Source organism: Pseudophryne corroboree, chromosome 8 (genome assembly GCF_028390025.1).
Source record: "Pseudophryne corroboree isolate aPseCor3 chromosome 8, aPseCor3.hap2, whole genome shotgun sequence".
Classification (NCBI taxonomy): domain Eukaryota; kingdom Metazoa; phylum Chordata; class Amphibia; order Anura; family Myobatrachidae; genus Pseudophryne; species Pseudophryne corroboree.
This window is the reverse complement of record NC_086451.1, coordinates 35,368,446-35,386,995: the sequence shown is the minus strand read 5'-3', so window position 1 is coordinate 35,386,995 and position 18,550 is coordinate 35,368,446. Positions and strand designations below refer to the sequence as shown.

Genomic DNA, 18,550 nt, shown 5'->3' with positions numbered 1-18,550 from the left:
CGGCAGTGCCACCTTTTTTGACAAATGTGTGAGCGCCTTATCCACCCTAAGGGATATCTCCCAACGTGACCTATCCTCTGGCGGGAAAGGGTACGCCATCAGTAACTTTTTAGAAATTACCAGTTTCCTATTGGGGGAACCCACGCTACTTTACACACTTCATTCATTCATCTGATGGGGGAACAAAACACTGGCTGCTTTTTCTCCCCAAAAATAAAACCCCTTTTATGTGGTACTTGGGTTCATGTCAGAAATGCGTAACACATTTTTTTATTGCCGAGATCATGTAACGGATGTTCCTAGTGGATTGTGTATATGTCTCAATCTCGTCGACACTGGAGTCAGACTCCGTGTCGACATCTGTGTCTGCCATCTGAGGTAACGGGCGCTTTTTTGAGCCCCTGATGGCCTTTGAGACGCCAGGGCAGGCGCGGGCTGAGAAGCCGGCTGTCCCACAGCTGTTTTACGTCATCCAGCCTTGTAAGGAGTTGACATTGTCGTTTAATACCTTCCACCTATCCATCCACTCTGGTGTCGGCCCCACAGGGGACGACATCCCATTTATCGGCCTCTGCTCCACCTCCACGTAACCTTCCTCATCCCACATGTCGACACAGCCGTACCGACACACCGCACACACACAGGGAATGCTCTGACTGAGGACAGGACCCCACAAAGTCCTTTGGGGAGACAGAGAGAGAGTATGCCAGCACACACCAGAGCGCTATATAATGCAGGGATTAACACTATAACTGAGTGATTTTTCCCCCAATAGCTGCTTGTATAAACAATATTGCACCTAAATTTAGTGCCCCCCCTCTCTTTTTAACCCTTTGAGCCTGAAAACTACAGGGGAGAGCCTGGGGAGCTGTCTTCCAGCTGCACTGTGAAAAGAAAATGGCACCAGTGTGCTGAGGGAGGTAGCTCCGCCCCTTTTTTGTGGACTTTTCTCCCGCTTTTTGATGGATTCTGGCAGGGGTATTTATCACATATATAGCCTCTGGGGCTATATATTGTGATATATTTGCCAGCCAAGGTGTATTTATTGCTTCTCAGGGCGCCCCCCCCCAGCGCCCTGCACCCTCAGTGACCGGAGTGTGAAGTGTGTATGAGGAGCAATGGCGCACAGCTGCAGTGCTGTGCGCTACCTTGGTGAAGACTGATGTCTTCTGCCGCCGATTTTCCGGATTTCTTCTTGCTTCTGGCTCTGTAAGGGGGCCGGCGGCGCGGCTCCGGGACCGAACACCAATGGCCGGTTCCATGCGGTCGATCCCTCTGGAGCTAATGGTGTCCAGTAGCCTAAGAAGCCCAAGCTACCACCAGTTAGGTAGGTTCGCTTCTTCTCCCCTTAGTCCCTCGCTGCAGTGAGTCTGTTGCCAGCAGATCTCACTGTAAAATAAAAAACCTAACATATACTTTCTTTCTAGGAGCTCAGGAGAGCCCCTAGTGTGCATCCAGCTCAGCCGGGCACAGGATTCTAACTGAAGTCTGGAGGAGGGTCATAGTGGGAGGAGCCAGTGCACACCAGGTAGTCCTAATTCTTTCTTAGCTGTGCCCAGTCTCCTGCGGAGCCGCTATTCCCCATGGTCCTTACGGAGTCCCCAGCATCCACTAGGACGTTAGAGAAAATAAGAATTTACTTACCGATAATTCTATTTCTCGTAGTCCGTAGTGGATGCTGGGAACTCTGTAAGGACCATGGGGAATAGCGGCTCCGCAGGAGACTGGGCACAAAAGAAAAGCTTTAGGACTACCTGGTGTGCACTGGCTCCTCCCCCTATGACCCTCCTCCAGGCCTCAGTTAGGATACTGTGCCCGGACGAGCGTACACAATAAGGAAGGATTTTGAATCCCGGGTAAGACTCATACCAGCCACACCAATCACACCGTACAACTTGTGATATGAACCCAGTTAACAGCATGATAACAGAGGAGCCTCTGGATAGATGGCTCACAACAACAATAACCCGATTTGTTAACAATAACTATGTACAAGTATTGCAGATAATCCGCACTTGGGATGGGCGCCCAGCATCCACTACGGACTACGAGAAATAGAATTATCGGTAAGTAAATTCTTATTTTCTCTGACGTCCTAGTGGATGCTGGGAACTCCGTAAGGACCATGGGGATTATACCAAAGCTCCCAAACGGCCGGGAGAGTGCGGATGACTCTGCAGCACCGAGTGAGAAAACTCCAGGTCCTCCTCAGCCAGAGTGTCAAATTTGTAAAATTTCACAAAAGTATTTGACCCTGACCAAGTAGCAGCTCGGCAAAGTTGTAAAGCCGAGACCCCTCGGGCAGCCGCCCAAGATGAGCCCACCTTCCTTGTGGAGTGGGCTTTTACAGATTTTGGCTGTGGCAGGCCTGCCACAGAATGCGCAAGCTGAATTGTACTACAAATCCAGCGAGCAATAGTCTGCTTAGAAGCAGGAGCACCCAGCTTGTTGGGTGCGTACATGATAAATAGCGAGTCAGATTTTCTGACTCCAGCCGTCCTGGAAACATATATTTTCAGGGCCCTGACAACGTCCAGCAACTTGGAGTCCTCCAAGTCCTTAGTAGCCGCAGGTACCACAATAGGCTGGTTCAGATGAAACGCTGAAACCACCTTTGGGAGAAATTGAGGACGAGTCCTCAATTCTGCCCTGTCCGTATGAAAAATCAGGTAAGGGCTTTTACAGGATAAAGCCGCCAATTCTGACACACGCCTGGCTGAAGCCAGGGCCAACAGCATGACCACTTTCCATGTGAGATATTTTAAGTCCACAGTGTTGAGTGGTTCAAACCAATGTGATTTTAGGAAACCCAAAACAACATTCAGATCCCAGGGTGCCACTGGAGGCACAAAAGGAGGCTGTATATGTAGCACTCCCTTAACAAACGTCTGGACTTCAGGCACTGAAGCCAGTTCTCTCTGAAAGAAAATCGACAGGGCCGAAATCTGGACCTTAATGGATCCTAATTTTAGGCCCATAGACACTCCTGTTTGCAGGAAATGCAGGAATCGACCCAGTTGAAATTCCTCAGTCGGGGCCTTTTTGGCCTCGCACCACGCAACATATTTCCGCCAGATGCGGTGATAATGCTTTGCGGTTACATCCTTTCTGGCTTTTATCAAAGTAGGGATGACTTCATCTGGAATGCCTTTTTCCTTTAGGATCCGGCGTTCAACCGCCATGCCGTCAAACGCAGCCGCGGTAAGTCTTGGAACAGACAGGGTCCCTGCTGGAGCAGGTCCCTTCTCAGAGGTAGAGGCCACGGGTCCTCTGTGAGCATTTCTTGAAGTTCCGGGTACCAAGTCCTTCTTGGCCAATCCGGAGCCACGAGAATAGTTCTTACTCCTCCCCGCCGTATAATCCTCAGCACCTTGGGTATGAGAGGCAGAGGAGGGAACACATACACTGACTGGTACACCCACGGTGTTACCAGAGCGTCCACCGCTATTGCTTGAGGGTCCCTTGACCTGGCGCAATACCTGTCCAGTTTTTTGTTGAGGCGGGACGCCATCATGTCCACCTTTTGGTTTTTCCCAACGGTTTACAATCATGTGGAAGACTTCTGGGTGAAGTCCCCACTCTCCCGGGTGGAGGTTGTGCCTGCTGAGGAAGTCTGCTTCCCAGTTGTCCACTCCCGGAATGAACACTGCTGACAGTGCTATCACATGATTTTCCGCCCAGCGAAGAATCCTTGCAGCTTCTGCCATTGCCCTCCTGCTTCTTGTGCCGCCCTGTCTGTTTACGTGGGCGACTGCCGTGATGTTGTCCGACTGGATCAGCACCGGCTGACCTTGAAGCAGAGGTCTTGCTTGGCTCAGAGCATTGTAAATGGCTCTTAACTCCAGGATATTTATGTGAAGTGATGTCTCCAGGCTTGACCACAAGCCCTGGAAGTTTCTTCCCTGTGTGACTGCTCCCCAGCCTCGCAGGCTGGCATCTGTGGTCACCAGGACCCAGTCCTGAATGCCGAATCTGCGGCCCTCTAGAAGATGAGCACTCTGCAACCACCACAGGAGAGACACCCTTGTCCTTGGGGACAGGGTTATCCGCCGATGCATCTGAAGATGCGATCCGGACCATTTGTCCAGCAGGTCCCACTGGAATGTTCTTGCGTGGAATCTGCCGAATGGGATTGCTTCGTAGGAAGCCACCATTTTTCCCAGGACCCTTGTGCATTGATGCACTGATACTTGGCCTGGTTTTAGGAGGTTTCTGACTAGCTCGGATAACTCTCTGGCTTTCTCTTCCGGGAGAAACACCTTTTTCTGGACTGTGTCCAGGATCATCCCTAGGAATAGAAGACGTGTCGTTGGGATCAGCTGCGATTTTGGGATATTGAGAATCCAACCGTGCTGCCGCAGCACTACTTGAGATAGTGCTACTCCGACTACCAACTGTTCCTCGGATCTTGCCCTTATCAGGAGATCGTCCAAGTAAGGGATAATTAAAACTCCTTTCCTTCGAAGGAGTATCATCATTTCGGCCATTACTTTGGTAAAGACCCGGGGCGCCGTGGACAATCCAAACGGCAGCGTCTGAAACTGATAGTGGCAGTTCTGTACCACAAACCTGAGGTACCCTTGGTGAGAAGGGTAAATTGGGACATGGAGGTAAGCATCCTTGATGTCCAGAGACACCATATAATCCCCTTCTTCCAAGTTCGCGATCACCGCTCTGAGTGACTCCATCTTGAATTTGAACCTCTGTATGTAAGTGTTCAAAGATTTTAGATTTAAAATAGGTCTCACCGAGCCATCCGGCTTCGGTACCACAAACAGCGTGGAATAATACCCCTTTCCCTGTTGCAGGAGGGGTACCTTGATTATCACCTGCTGAGAATACAGCTTGTGAATGGCTTCCAATACCGCCTCCCTGTCGGAGGGAGACGTCGGTAAGGCAGACTTTAGGAAACGGCGGGGGGGAGACGTCTCGAATTCCAATTTGTACCCGAGATACCACCTGAAGGATCCAGGGGTCCACTAGTGAGTGAGCCCACTGCACGCTGAAATTCTTGAGACAGGCCCCCACCGTGCCTGAGTCCGCTTGTTGAGCCCCAGCGTCATGCTGAGGACTTGGCAGAAGCGGGAGAGGGCTTCTGTTCCTGGGAACTGGCTGTTTGCTGCAGCCTTTTTCCTCTCCCTCTGCCACGGGGCAGAAATGAGGAGCCTTTTGCCCGCTTGCCCTTATGGGGCCGAAAGGACTGCGCCTGATAATACGGCGTCTTCTTATGTTGAGGGGCTACCTGGGGTAAAAAAGTGGATTTCCCAGCAGTTGCCGTGGACACTAGGTCCGATAGACCTACCCCAAATAACTCCTCCCCTTTATAAGGCAATACTTCCATATGCCTTTTGGAATCAGCATCACCTGACCACTGCCGCGTCCATAACCCTCTTCTGGCAGATATGGACAGCGCACTTACTCTTGATGCCAGTCGGCAAATATCCCTCTGTGCATCACGCATATATAAAAATGCATCTTTTAAATGCTCTATAGTCAGTAATATACTGTCCCTATCCAGGGTATCAATATTTTCAGTCAGGGAATCCGACCAAGCCACCCCAGCACTGCACATCCAGGCTGAGGCGATTGCTGGTCGCAGTACAACACCCGTGTGAGTGTATATACATTTTAGGATATTCTCCTGCTTTCTGTCAGCAGGTTCCTTAAGGGCGGCCGTATCAGGAGACGGTAGTGCCACCTGTTTAGACAAGCGTGTGAGCGCTTTATCCACCCTAGGGGGTGTTTCCCAACGTGCCCTATCCTCTGGCGGGAAGGGGTATGATGCCAATAACCTTTTAGGAATTATCAGTTTTTTATCGGGAGAAACCCACGCTTCATCACACACTTCATTTAATTCCTCAGATGCAGGAAAAACTACAGGTAGTTTTTTCTCACCAAACATAATACCCTTTTTAGTGGTACTTGTACTATCAGAAATGTGTAAAACATTTTTCATTGCCTCAATCATGTAACGTGTGGCCCTACTGGAAGTCACATTCGTCTCTTCATCGTCGACACTGGAGTCAGTATCCGTGTCGGCGTCTGTATCTGCCATCTGAGGTAGCGGGCGTTTTAGAGCCCCTGATGGTCTTTGAGACGCCTGGACAGGCACAAGCTGAGTAGCCGGCTGTCTCATGTCATCAATCGTCTTTTGTAAAGAGCTGACACTTTCACGTAATTCCTTCCATAAGCCCATCCACTCAGGTGTCGACTCCCTAGGGGGTGACATCTCCATTATAGGCAATTGCTCCGCCTCCACATCATTTTCCTCCTCATACATGTCGACACAGTCGTACCGACACACAGCACACACACAGGGAATGCTCTGATAGAGGACAGGACCCCACTAGCCCTTTGGGGAGACAGAGGGAGAGTATGCCAGCACACACCAGAGCGCTATATATATGTTGGGATAACACTATACAGAGTGTTTTTCCCCTTATAGCTGCTGTTTATATTATACTGCACCTAATTAGTGCCCCCCCTCTTGTTTTACCCTTTTCTGTAGTGCAGGACTGCAGGGGAGAGTCAGGGAGACGTCCTTCCAGCGGAGCTGTGAGGGAAAATGGCGCCAGTGTGCTGAGGAGATAGGCTCCGCCCCCTTCTCGGCTGACTTTTCTCCCGCTTTTTTCAGGAATCTGGCTGGGGTTAATATACATCCATATAGCCCTGGGGGTTATATGTGATGTATTTTAGCCAGCCAAGGTGTTCATATTGCTGCTCAGGGCGCCCCCCCCAGCGCCCTGCACCCATCAATGACCGGAGCGTGTGGTGTGCATGAGGAGCAATGGCGCCCAGCTGCAGTGCTGTGCGCTACCTTGGTGAAGACTGATGTCTTCTGCCGCTGATTTTCCGGACTTCTTCTTGCTTCTGGCTCTGTAAGGGGGCCTGCGGCGCGGCTCTGGGACCGGACTCCGAGGCTGGGCCTGTGTTCGGTCCCTCTGGAGCTAATGGTGTCCAGTAGCCTAAGAAGCCCAAGCTGGCTGCAAACAGGCAGGTTCGCTTCTTCTCCCCTTAGTCCCTCGATGCAGTGAGCCTGTTGCCAGCAGGTCTCACTGAAAATAAAAAACCTAAAACTAACTTTTCCTAAGAAGCTCAGGAGAGCCCCCTAGATTGCACCCAGCTCGGTCGGGCACAAAAATCTAACTGAGGCTTGGAGGAGGGTCATAGGGGGAGGAGCCAGTGCACACCAGGTAGTCCTAAAGCTTTTCTTTTGTGCCCAGTCTCCTGCGGAGCCGCTATTCCCCATGGTCCTTACGGAGTTCCCAGCATCCACTAGGACGTCAGAGAAAATGGTTTTGACACACTGGCGTATTTATAATGGTCCAGGGGGGCCACACCGCACACGCCACACCCATTTTTCAATACTCGCCTCTCCGATCCCCCATTGGCGGCAGCAAGCGCACAAATAATCACGGGAAAACAGCGTGGTGGCTATTTGCCTGGTGTTTTGAATGTGCGCACTAGAGAAAGTGTCGGGAAAATGTTGCGACGGCCATACCGCCCCTCGAGATCCCGCCCTAGCGCTGGTATTCTGGAGGGTGGGATGCCGCTGTCGGGATATTGGCAGCCGGCATCCCGTCCACAGGTAAATCATACTGAAGCCGTCATCAGGGATGAATAAAGGGTCACACAGGCCTGGGGTAATAGTCAAAGGCCTATTTTGCAAAGCATCACTTTGATTTGTAGCTGACGGCGTTGCAGCTGGCCATTATCATGCTTTCATAATGGTGGCCCTCCTCCGTCTTCCTCTGTCTGTTATTACCCAATTGTAAAGCGCAATGGTATATGCTGGCGCTACATAAGCAACTGTTAATAATAAGTATCTGGTTCTGCATGTTGGTGCATTATAGGTACGAGTTGGATCATTTTGCTGTGCAGGGATATCACGTGACTGTCCCTTTAACAGTGGGCTGGGCCAGGAGAGACTGGCAGGGGATGTAGCTGTATGCAGCAGCAGCAGCAGAAGAGGAGGAGGAGGCAGCAGCAGCAGCAGCAGCATAGGAGGAGGAGGAGGCAGCAGCAGCAGCATAGGAGGAGGAGGAGGCAGCAGCAGCAGAGCAGCAGCAGCAGCAGCACATAGGAAAACACAGCTGATCCCTGTCCAGAGTCCAGACCACAGAACTGGGCTGAGTGCTGGTCAGTGCGGATCAGCGCAGAGAGGGGGCTCTGGGATCCAGCACAGGCTTTCTCCCTATCCATTGCTGCCCTATGTTCTGCACAGCCTTGGTGGGGACTGGGTACACTGGGTGAGACAATGTATCTGCTGTCAGCACCATGGATGGGAATTCTGCATCTTCCCCCCTGTTTACATAAGCTTCTGCTGTAAGGATCAGGGGGAAAACCCGGGAGCTGACAGGAGACCACCGACCATGGGTTTCCTGCACCAGCTGCATCTCCTGCTCTGGAAAAATGTCACCCTGAAGAGGAGAGGCCCGGTGAGTACCAGCAGGGTGCAGGCTGAAAGGGTTAATGCCACCTGGCACAGGATGGGTTAATGTGAGTGTGGCAGGGCCTTGGTTCAGGCTGGGTGGCACATTCCTGCGCTGCTATGTCTGTGGTGGCTGTGTCAGTGACAGGAGGCTGCTGGGTGGCTCCTGGGAGAAGGTGATAAATGTCACCAGCAGCAACAGGGCACAGCCAGGAGCTTCCAGCATCTCACTGACCTGGTTCTCACTACCTGCCATCTTGTCTCCCACCTGCCTGCGTGTATCTGTCACTGGCTGTCCTTCTCATGCTGGCTGTCTCTTGTGTAACCTGGCGCTCTCTGCTTCATCCTCGCTGTCTCTTACCTGTGTAACCTGGCGTTCTCTGCTTCATCCTCGCTGTCTCTTACCTATGTAACCTGGCGCTCTCTGCTTCATCCTCGCTGTCTCTTACCCGTGTAACCTGGCGCTCTCTGCTTCATCCTCGCTGTCTCTTACCTGTGTAACCTGGCGTTCTCTGCTTCATCCTCGCTGTCTCTTACCTATGTAACCTGGCGCTCTCTGCTTCATCCTCGCTGTCTCTTACCCGTGTAACCTGGCGCTCTCTGCTTCATCCTCGCTGTCTCTTACCTGTGTAACCTGGCGTTCTCTGCTTCATCCTCGCTGTCTCTTACCTATGTAACCTGGCGCTCTCTGCTTCATCCTCGCTGTCTCTTACCCGTGTAACCTGGCGCTCTCTGCTTCATCCTCGCTGTCTCTTACCCGTGTAACCTGGCGCTCTCTGCTTCATCCTCGCTGTCTCTTACCCGTGTAACCTGGCGCTCTCTGCTTCAACCCTGCTGTCTCTTACCCGTGTAACCTGGTACTCTCTACTTCACCCCTGCTGTCTCTTACCCGTGTAACCTGGCACTCTCTACTTCACCCCTGCTGTCTCTTACCCGTGTAACCTGGTGCTCTCTACTTCACCCCTGCTGTCTCTTACCCGTGTAACCTGGCACTCTCTACTTCACCCCTGCTGTCTCTTACCCGTGTAACCTGGCACTCTGTTCCACTCTTGCTGTCTCTTACCTGTGTAACCTGGCACTCTCTGTTCCACTCTTGCTGTCTCTTACCTGTGTAACCTGGTACTCTCTGTTCCACTCTTGCTGTCTCTTACCTGTGTAACCTGGCACTCTCTGTTCCACTCTTGCTGTCTCTTACCTGTGTAACCTGGCACTCTCTGTTCCACTCTTGCTGTCTCTTACCTGTGTAACCTGGCACTCTCTGTTCCACTCTTGCTGTCTCTTACCTGTGTAACCTGGCACTCTCTGTTCCACTCTTGCTGTCTCTTACCTGTGTAACCTGGCACTCAATGTTCCACACTTGCTGTCTCTTATCTGCGTAACCTGGCGCCCTCTGTTCCATCCCTGCTGTCTCTTACCTGTGTAACCTGGCACTCTCTACTTCACCACTGCTGTCTCTTACCCGTGTAACCTGGCACACTCTACTTCACCCCTGCTGTCTCTTACCCGTGTAACCTGGCACTCTCTGTTCCACTCTTGCTGTCTCTTACCCGTGTAACCTGGCACTCTCTGTTCCACTCTTGCTGTCTCTTACCTGTGTAACCTGGCACTCTCTGTTCCACTCTTGCTGTCTCTTACCTGTGTAACCTGGTACTCTCTGTTCCATTCTTGCTGTCTCTTACCTGTGTAACCTGGTACTCTCTGTTCCATTCTTGCTGTCTCTTACCTGTGTAACCTGGCACTCTCTGTTCCACTCTTGCTGTCTCTTACCTGTGTAACCTGGTACTCTCTGTTCCACTCTTGCTGTCTCTTAGCTGTGTAACCTGGCACTCAATGTTCCACACTTGCTGTCTCTTATCTGCGTAACCTGGCGCCCTCTGTTCCATCCCTGCTGTCTCTTACCTGTGTAACCTGGCTCTCTCTACTTCACCACTGCTGTCTCTTACCCGTGTAACCTGGCACACTCTACTTCACCCCTGCTGTCTCTTACCCGTGTAACCTGGCACTCTCTGTTCCACTCTTGCTGTCTCTTACCCGTGTAACCTGGCACTCTCTGTTCCACTCTTGCTGTCTCTTACCTGTGTAACCTGGCACTCTCTGTTCCACTCTTGCTGTCTCTTACCTGTGTAACCTGGTACTCTCTGTTCCACTCTTGCTGTCTCTTACCTGTGTAACCTGGCACTCAATGTTCCACCCTTGCTGTCTCTTACCTGTGTAACCTGGCACTCTCTGTTCCACTCTTGCTGTCTCTTACCTGTGTAACCTGGCACTCAATGTTCCACCCTTGCTGTCTCTTATCTGCGTAACCTGGCGCCCTCTGTTCAATCCCTGCTGTCTCTTACCTGTGTAACCTTGCACTCTCTACTTCACCCCTGCTGTCTCTTACCTGTGTAACCTGGTACTCTCTACTTCGCCCCTGCTGTCTCTTACCTGTGTAATCTGGCACTCTCTGTTCCACCCTTGCTGTCTCTTATCTGCGTAACCTGGTGCCCTCTGTTCCATCCCTGCGGTCTCTTACCTGTGTTATTTTCTGCAGCTCTTTTCCATTCCAGCTGTCTCTTACTTGTGTTATCTGCAACACTGTTCCATCCCTGCTGTCTCTTACCTGTGTTACAGTATCTGCAGCTCTGTTCCATCCCAGCTGTCTTATACTGTACCTGTCTTATCTGGCTCTCTCAGTTCCAGCTGTCTCTTACTTTACCTGTGTTATCTGCCTCTCACTGTTCCATCATAGCTGTCTCTTACTGTACCTGTGTTACCTGCCTCTCTCTGCTCCATCCCAGCTGTCTCTTTCCTGTGTTGTCTGCTGCTCACCTCTCCTTCTCTGATGTCTATTATCTGCATATTCCTGCTTTGACTACAAGCTGTATTTCACTAGTGTACTGCCAATACGTGACCCTGCCCTGAACAGAGAGTCTCTTACCTGTGTGATCTCCTGCTGTCTCTTACCTGTGTGATCTCCTGCTGTCTCTTACCTGTGTGATCTCCTGCTGTCTCTTACCTGTGTGATCTCCTGCTCTGTCTCTTACCTGTGTGATCTCCTGCTGTCTCTTACCTGTGTGATCTCCTGCTGTCTCTTACCTGTGTGATCTCCTGCTCTGTCTCTTACCTGTGTGATCTCCTGCTGTCTCTTACCTGTGTGATCTCCTGCTCTGTCTCTTACCTGTGTGATCTCCTGCTGTCTCTTACCTGTGTGATCTCCTGCTGTCTCTTACCTGTGTGATCTCCTGCTCTGTCTCTTACCTGTGTGATCTCCTGCTCTGTCTCTTATCTGTGTGATCTCCTGCTGTCTCTTACCTGTGTGATCTCCTGCTCTGTCTCTTACCTGTGTGATCTCCTGCTGTCTCTTACCTGTGTGATCTCCTGCTCTGTCTCTTACCTGTGTGATCTCCTGCTGTCTCTTACCTGTGTGATCTCCTGCTCTGTCTCTTACCTGTGTGATCTCCTGCTGTCTCTTACCTGTGTGATCTCCTGCTCTGTCTCTTACCTGTGTGATCTCCTGCTCTGTCTCTTACCTGTGTGATCTCCTGCTCTGTCTCTTACCTGTGTGATCTCCTGCTGTCTCTTACCTGTGTGATCTCCTGCTCTGTCTCTTACCTGTGTGATCTCCTGCTCTGTCTCTTACCTGTGTGATCTCCTGCTCTGTCTCTTACCTGTGTGATCTCCTGCTCTGTCTCTTACCTGTGTGATCTCCTGCTCTGTCTCTTACCTGTGTGATCTCCTGCTGTCTCTTACCTGTGTGATCTCCTGCTCGGTCTCTTACCTGTGTGATCTCCTGCTCGGTCTCTTACCTGTGTGATCTCCTGCTGTCTCTTACCTGTGTGATCTCCTGCTCGGTCTCTTACCTGTGTGATCTCCTGCTCGGTCTCTTACCTGTGTGATCTCCTGCTGTCTCTTACCTGTGTGATCTCCTGCTGTCTCTTACCTGTGTGATCTCCTGCTGTCTCTTACCTGTGTGATCTCCTGCTCTGTCTCTTACCTGTGTGATCTCCTGCTCTGTCTCTTACCTGTGTGATCTCCTGCTCTGTCTCTTACCTGTGTGATCTCCTGCTCTGTCTCTTACCTGTGTGATCTCCTGCTCTGTCTCTTACCTGTGTGATCTCCTGCTCTGTCTCTTACCTGTGTGATCTCCTGCTGTCTCTTACCTGTGTGATCTCCTGCTCGGTCTCTTACCTGTGTGATCTCCTGCTCGGTCTCTTACCTGTGTGATCTCCTGCTCGGTCTCTTACCTGTGTGATCTCCTGCTCTGTCTCTTACCTGTGTGATCTCCTGCTCTGTCTCTTACCTGTGTGATCTCCTGCTGTCTCTTACCTGTGTGATCTCCTGCTCTGTCTCTTACCTGTGTGATCTCCTGCTCTGTCTCTTACCTGTGTGATCTCCTGCTCTGTCTCTTACCTGTGTGATCTCCTGCTCTGTCTCTTACCTGTGTGATCTCCTGCTCTGTCTCTTACCTGTGTGATCTCCGGCTCTGTCTCTTACCTGTGTGATCTCCTGCTCTGTCTCTTACCTGTGTGATCTCTGGCTCTGTCTCTTACCTGTGTGGCCTGCATCAGTCTGTCTGTCTGTGTGGGTGGGTTGAGGAAGGGGTGGAGAGGGGTTCTAGTAATATATGGGGTACAGGAAAATAAGAATTTACTCACCGGTAATTCTATTTCTCGTAGTCCGTAGTGGATGCTGGGAACTCCGCAAGGACCATGGGGAATAGACGGGCTCCGCAGGAGACTGGGCACTCTAAAAGAAAGATTAGGTACTAACTGGTGTGCACTGGCTCCTCACTCTATGCCCCTCCTCCAGACCTCAGTTAAGGAAACTGTGCCCGGAAGAGCTGACACAACAAGGAAGGATTTGGAATCCAGGGTAAGACTCATACCAGCCACACCAATCACACCGTACAACTTGTGATAACCATACCCAGTTAACAGTATGAACAACAACTGAGCCTCATTCAACAGATGGCTCATAACAATAACCCTTTAGTTAAGCAATAACTATATACATGTATTGCAGAGAGTCCGCACTTGGGACGGGCGCCCAGCATCCACTACGGACTACGAGAAATAGAATTACCGGTGAGTAAATTCTTATTTTCTCTGACGTCCTAGTGGATGCTGGGAACTCCGTAAGGATCATGGGGATTATACCAAAGCTCCCAAACGGGCGGGAGAGTGCGGATGACTCTGCAGCACCGAATGAGCAACGGCAAGGTCCTCCTCAGCCAGGGTATCAAACTTGTAGAACTTAGCAAATGTGTTTGAACCCGACCAAGTAGCAGCTCGGCAAAGCTGTAAAGCCGAGACCCCTCGGGCAGCCGCCCAAGAAGAGCCCACCTTCCTTGTGGAATGGGCTTTTACTGATTTAGGATGCGGTAACCCTGCCGCAGAATGAGCTTGCTGAATCGTGTTACAGATCCAGCGCGCAATAGTTTGCTTTGAAGCCGGAGCACCCAGTTTGTTGGGTGCATGCAGGATAAACAGCGAGTCAGTTTTCCTGACTCCAGCCGTCCTGGCTACATAGATTTTCAAAGCCCTGACTACATCAAGTAACCTGGAGTCCTCCAAGTCCCGAGTAGCCGCAGGCACCACAATAGGCTGGTTCAAATGAAACGCTGATACCACCTTAGGGAGAAATTGGGGACGAGTCCTCAACTCTGCCCTGTCCATATGAAAGATCAGATATGGTCTTTTACATGACAAAGCCGCCAATTCTGACACACGCCTAGCTGAAGCTAAGGCCAACAGCATGACCACCTTCCATGTGAGATACTTTAGCTCCACGGTCTTAAATGGCTCAAACCAGTGTGATTTCAGGAAATCCAACACAATGTTAAGATCCCAAGGTGCCACTGGAGGCACAAAAGGGGGCTGAATATGCAGCACTCCCTTAACAAACGTCTGAACTTCAGGCAGTGAAGCCAGTTCTTTTTGAAAGAAAATAGATAGGGCCGAAATCTGGACCTTTATGGACCCCAATTTTAGGCCCATAGTCACCCCTGACCCATTTCTTGTAGTTCTGGGTACCAAGTTCTTCTTGGCCAATCCGGAACGATGAGTATCGTTCTTACTCCTCTCTTACTTACTATCCTCAGTACCTTGGGTATGAGAGGAAGAAGAGGGAACACATAAACCGACTGGTACACCCACGGTGTCACTAGTGCGTCCACAGCTATCGCCTGAGGGTCCCGTGACCTGGCGCAATATTTTTTTAGCTTTTTGTTGAGGCGGGACGCCATCATGTCCACCTGTGGCAGTTCCCAACGATTTACAATCTGTGTGAACACTTCTTGATGAAGTCCCCACTCTCCCGGGTGGAGGTCGTGCCTGCTGAGGAAGTCTGCTTCCCAGTTGTCCACTCCCGGAATGAACACTGCTGACAGTGCTAGCACGTGATTCTCCGCCCATCGAAGAATCCTTGTGGCTTCTGCCATTGCCATCCTGCTTCTTGTGCCGCCCTGGCGGTTTACATGGGCGACCGCCGTGATGTTGTCTGACTGAATCAGTACTGATTGGTTTTGAAGCAGGGGCTCTGCTTGACTCAGGGCGTTGTAGATGGCCCTTAGTTCCAATATATTTATGTGTAGAGAAGTCTCCAGACTTGACCACTGTCCTTGAAAGTTTCTTCCCTGAGTGACTGCCCCCCATCCTCGGAGGCTTGCATCCGTGGTCACCAGGACCCAGTCCTGTATGCCGAACCTGCGTCCCTTGAGAAGATGAGCACTCTGCAGCCACCACAGCAGAGACACCCTGGCCCTTGGGGACAGGGTGATCAACCGATGCATCTGAAGATGCGATCCGGACCATTTGTCCAACAGATCCCACTGAAAGTTCCTTGCATGGAACCTGCCAAAGGGAATTGCTTCGCAAGAAGCCACCATTTTTCCCAGGACTCGCGTGCAGTGATGCACCGACACCTGTTTTGGTTTCAGGAGGTCCCTGACCAGAGATGACAATTCCTGGGCCTTCTCCTCCGGGAGAAACACCTTCTTCTGTTCTGTGTCCAGAATCATTCCCAGGAAAAGCAGACGCGTCGTAGGAATCAGCTGCGACTTTGGGATATTCAGAATCCAGCCGTGCCGTTGCAACACTTCCTGAGAGAATGCTACGCTGACCAACAACTGCTCTTTGGACCTCGCCTTTATGAGGAGATCGTCCAAGTACGGGATAATTATAACTCCCTTTCTTCGAAGGAGTATCATCATTTCGGCCATTACCTTGGTAAATATTCTCGGAGCCGTGGAGAGACCAAACGGCAACGTCTGGAATTGGTAATGACAATCCTGTACCACAAACCTGAGGTACTCCTGGTGAGGTGGGTAAATGGGGACATGCAAGTAAGCATCCTTGATGTCCAGCGACACCATAAAATCCCCCTCTTCCAGGCTTGCAATAACCGCCCTGAGCGATTCCATTTTGAACTTGAACTTCTTTATATAAGTGTTCAAGGATTTTAAATTTAGAATGGGTCTCACCGAACCGTCCGGTTTCGGTACCACAAACTTTGTGGAATAGTAACCCCTGCCCTGTTGAAGGAGGGGGACCTTGATTATCACCTGCTGGAGGTACAGCTTGTGAATTGCCGCCAGTACTAACTCCCTTTCCCTGGGAGGAGCTGGCAAGGCTGATTTGAGGTAACGGCGAGGGGGAGTCGCCTCGAACTCCAGCTTGTATCCCTGAGATACAATTTGTACAGCCCAGAGATCCACTTGTGAGCGAACCCACTGGTTGCTGAAGTTTCGGAGACGCGCCCCCACCGCACCTGGCTCCGCCAGTGGAGCCCCAACGTCATGCGGTGGACTCAGTGGAAGCAGGGGAGGATTTTTGTTCCTGTGAACTGGCTGCCTGGTGCAGCTTCTTTCCTCTACCCCTGCGTCTGGCCAGAAAGGATGCGCCTCTGACCCGCTTGCCTTTCTGAGGCCGAAAGGACTGCATTTGATAACACGGTGCTTTCTTAGGCTGTGAGGGAACCTGAGGTAAAAAAGTCGACTTCCCAGCTGTTGCTGTGGATACGAGGTCCGAGAGACCGTCCCCGAACAATTCCTCACCCTTATAAGGCAAAACCTCCATGTGTTTTTTAGAATCAGCATCACCTGTCCACTGCCGAGTCCATAATACTCTCCTGGCAGAAACGGACATTGCATTAATTCTAGATGCCAGCAGGCAAATGTCCCTCTGGGCATCCCGCATATATAAGACGACGTCTTTTATATGTTCCATGGTTAGCAAAATAGTATCCCTGTCGAGGGAATCAATGTTGTCTGACAGGGTATCAGTCCATGCTGCTGCAGCACTACACATCCAGGCTGAAGCAATAGCAGGTCTCAGTAGAGTACCAGAGTGTGTATACACAGACTTCAGGATAGCTTCCTGCTTTCTATCCGCAGGATCCTTTAGGGCGGCCGTATCCTGAGATGGCAGTGCCACCCTTTTAGATAAGCGTGTGAGCGCCTTGTCCACCCTAGGGGATGTTTCCCAACGTAACCTATCCGTTGGCGGCAAAGGGTACGCCATCAGTAACCTCTTAGAATCACTAGTTTCTTATCAGGGGAACTCCACGCTTCTTCACACAAATCATTTAATTCATCAGATGGGGGGAAAGTCACTGGCTGCTTTTTCTCCCCAAACATAATACCCCTCTTGGTGGTAACCGGGTTAACGTCAGAAATGTGCAATACATCTTTCATTGCAGTAATCATGCATCGGATGGCCTTTGTAGACTGTACATTTGTCTCATCCTCATCTACACTGGAGTCAGACTCCGTGTCGACATCTGTGTCTACCATCTGAGCCAGAGGGCGTTTATGAGCCCCTGACTGCCTCTGAGTCGCCTGGGCAGGCGCGGGCTGAGACCCCGGCTGTCCCAAGGCTGCTGCGTCATCGAACCTTTTATGTAAGGAGTTGACACTGTTGGTTAAGACCTTCCACATATCCATCCAATCAGGTGTCGGCCCCCGTCGGGGGCGACACCACACTAATCTGCCCCTGCTCCGCCTCCACGTAACCCTCCTCATCAAACATGTCGACACAGCCGTACCGACACACCGCACACACACAGGGAATGCTCTGACTGAGGACAGGACCCCACAAAGTCCTTTGGGGAGACAGAGAGAGAGTATGCCAGCACACACCACAGCGCTATATAACACAGGGATGTACACTATAATAAGTGATTTTTCCCAATAGCTGCTTACTTATCTTATTTGCGCCTAAATTTAAGTGCCCCCCCTCTCTTTTTTACCCTTCTTGTATCCAGATACTGCAGGGGAGAGCCTGGGGAGCTGCTTCCAGCGGAGCTGTGAAGGGAAAATGGCGCTGGTGTGCTGAGGAAGAAGGCTCTGCCCCCTCAGCGGCGGGCTTCTGTCCCACGTTTTGTGTGAATTAATGGCGGGGGTCTGCACACATCTACAGTGCCAGACTGTATTATGTGTATAATTTGTGCCAAAAGATATTATAATTGCTGCCCAGGGCGCCCCCCCAGCGCCCTGCACCCTACAGTGACCGGAGTGTGTGGTGTGCTGTGGGAGCAATGGCGCACAGCTGCAGTGCTGTGCGCTACCTTAATGAAGACAGGAGTCTTCAGCCGCCGTTTTCGTCGTTCTCTTCTGTCTTCTGGCTCTGCAAGGGGGACGGCGGCGCGGCTCCGGGAACGGACGATCGAGGTCAGGCCCTGTGTTCGAACCCTCTGGAGCTAATGGTGTCCAGTAGCCTAAGAAGCACAAGCTAGCTGCACGCAGGTAGGTTTGCTTCTCTCCCCTCAGTCCCACGTAGCAGTGAGTCTGTTGCCAGCAGATCTCACTGAAAATAAAAAACCTAACAAATACTTTCTTTTCTAGCAAGCTCAGGAGAGCCCACTAGGTGCATCCAGCTCTGGCCGGGCACAGATTCTAACTGAGGTCTGGAGGAGGGGTATAGAGGGAGGAGCCAGTGCACACCAGATAGTACCTAATCTTTCTTTTAGAGTGCCCAGTCTCCTGCGGAGCCCGTCTAATCCCCATGGTCCTTACGGAGTTCCCAGCATCCACTAGGACGTCAGAGAAATATAGGAAAGTGTTGGCACTGAGGCTCTGCAGCTGATGCTGGACATATGAATGGACTGTGTATTGTGTGATGCTGTCCGTAAGCGATCACT

At 51.2% G+C, this 18,550-nt stretch overlaps 1 protein-coding gene across 1 annotated transcript in view; it reads left to right on the top strand.

The window, feature by feature from the left end:
• The first annotated feature begins 8,017 nt into the window (after positions 1 to 8,017).
• Positions 8,018 to 18,550, top strand: part of ABCA2 (ATP binding cassette subfamily A member 2) — a 120,778-nt gene continuing 110,245 nt past the window's right edge. The window contains exon 1 of the mRNA XM_063936251.1: positions 8,018 to 8,438. Coding sequence (XP_063792321.1) covers positions 8,373 to 8,438 — 66 coding nt within the window. The 5' untranslated portion in view covers positions 8,018 to 8,372. The remainder of the gene's footprint in view (positions 8,439 to 18,550) is intronic.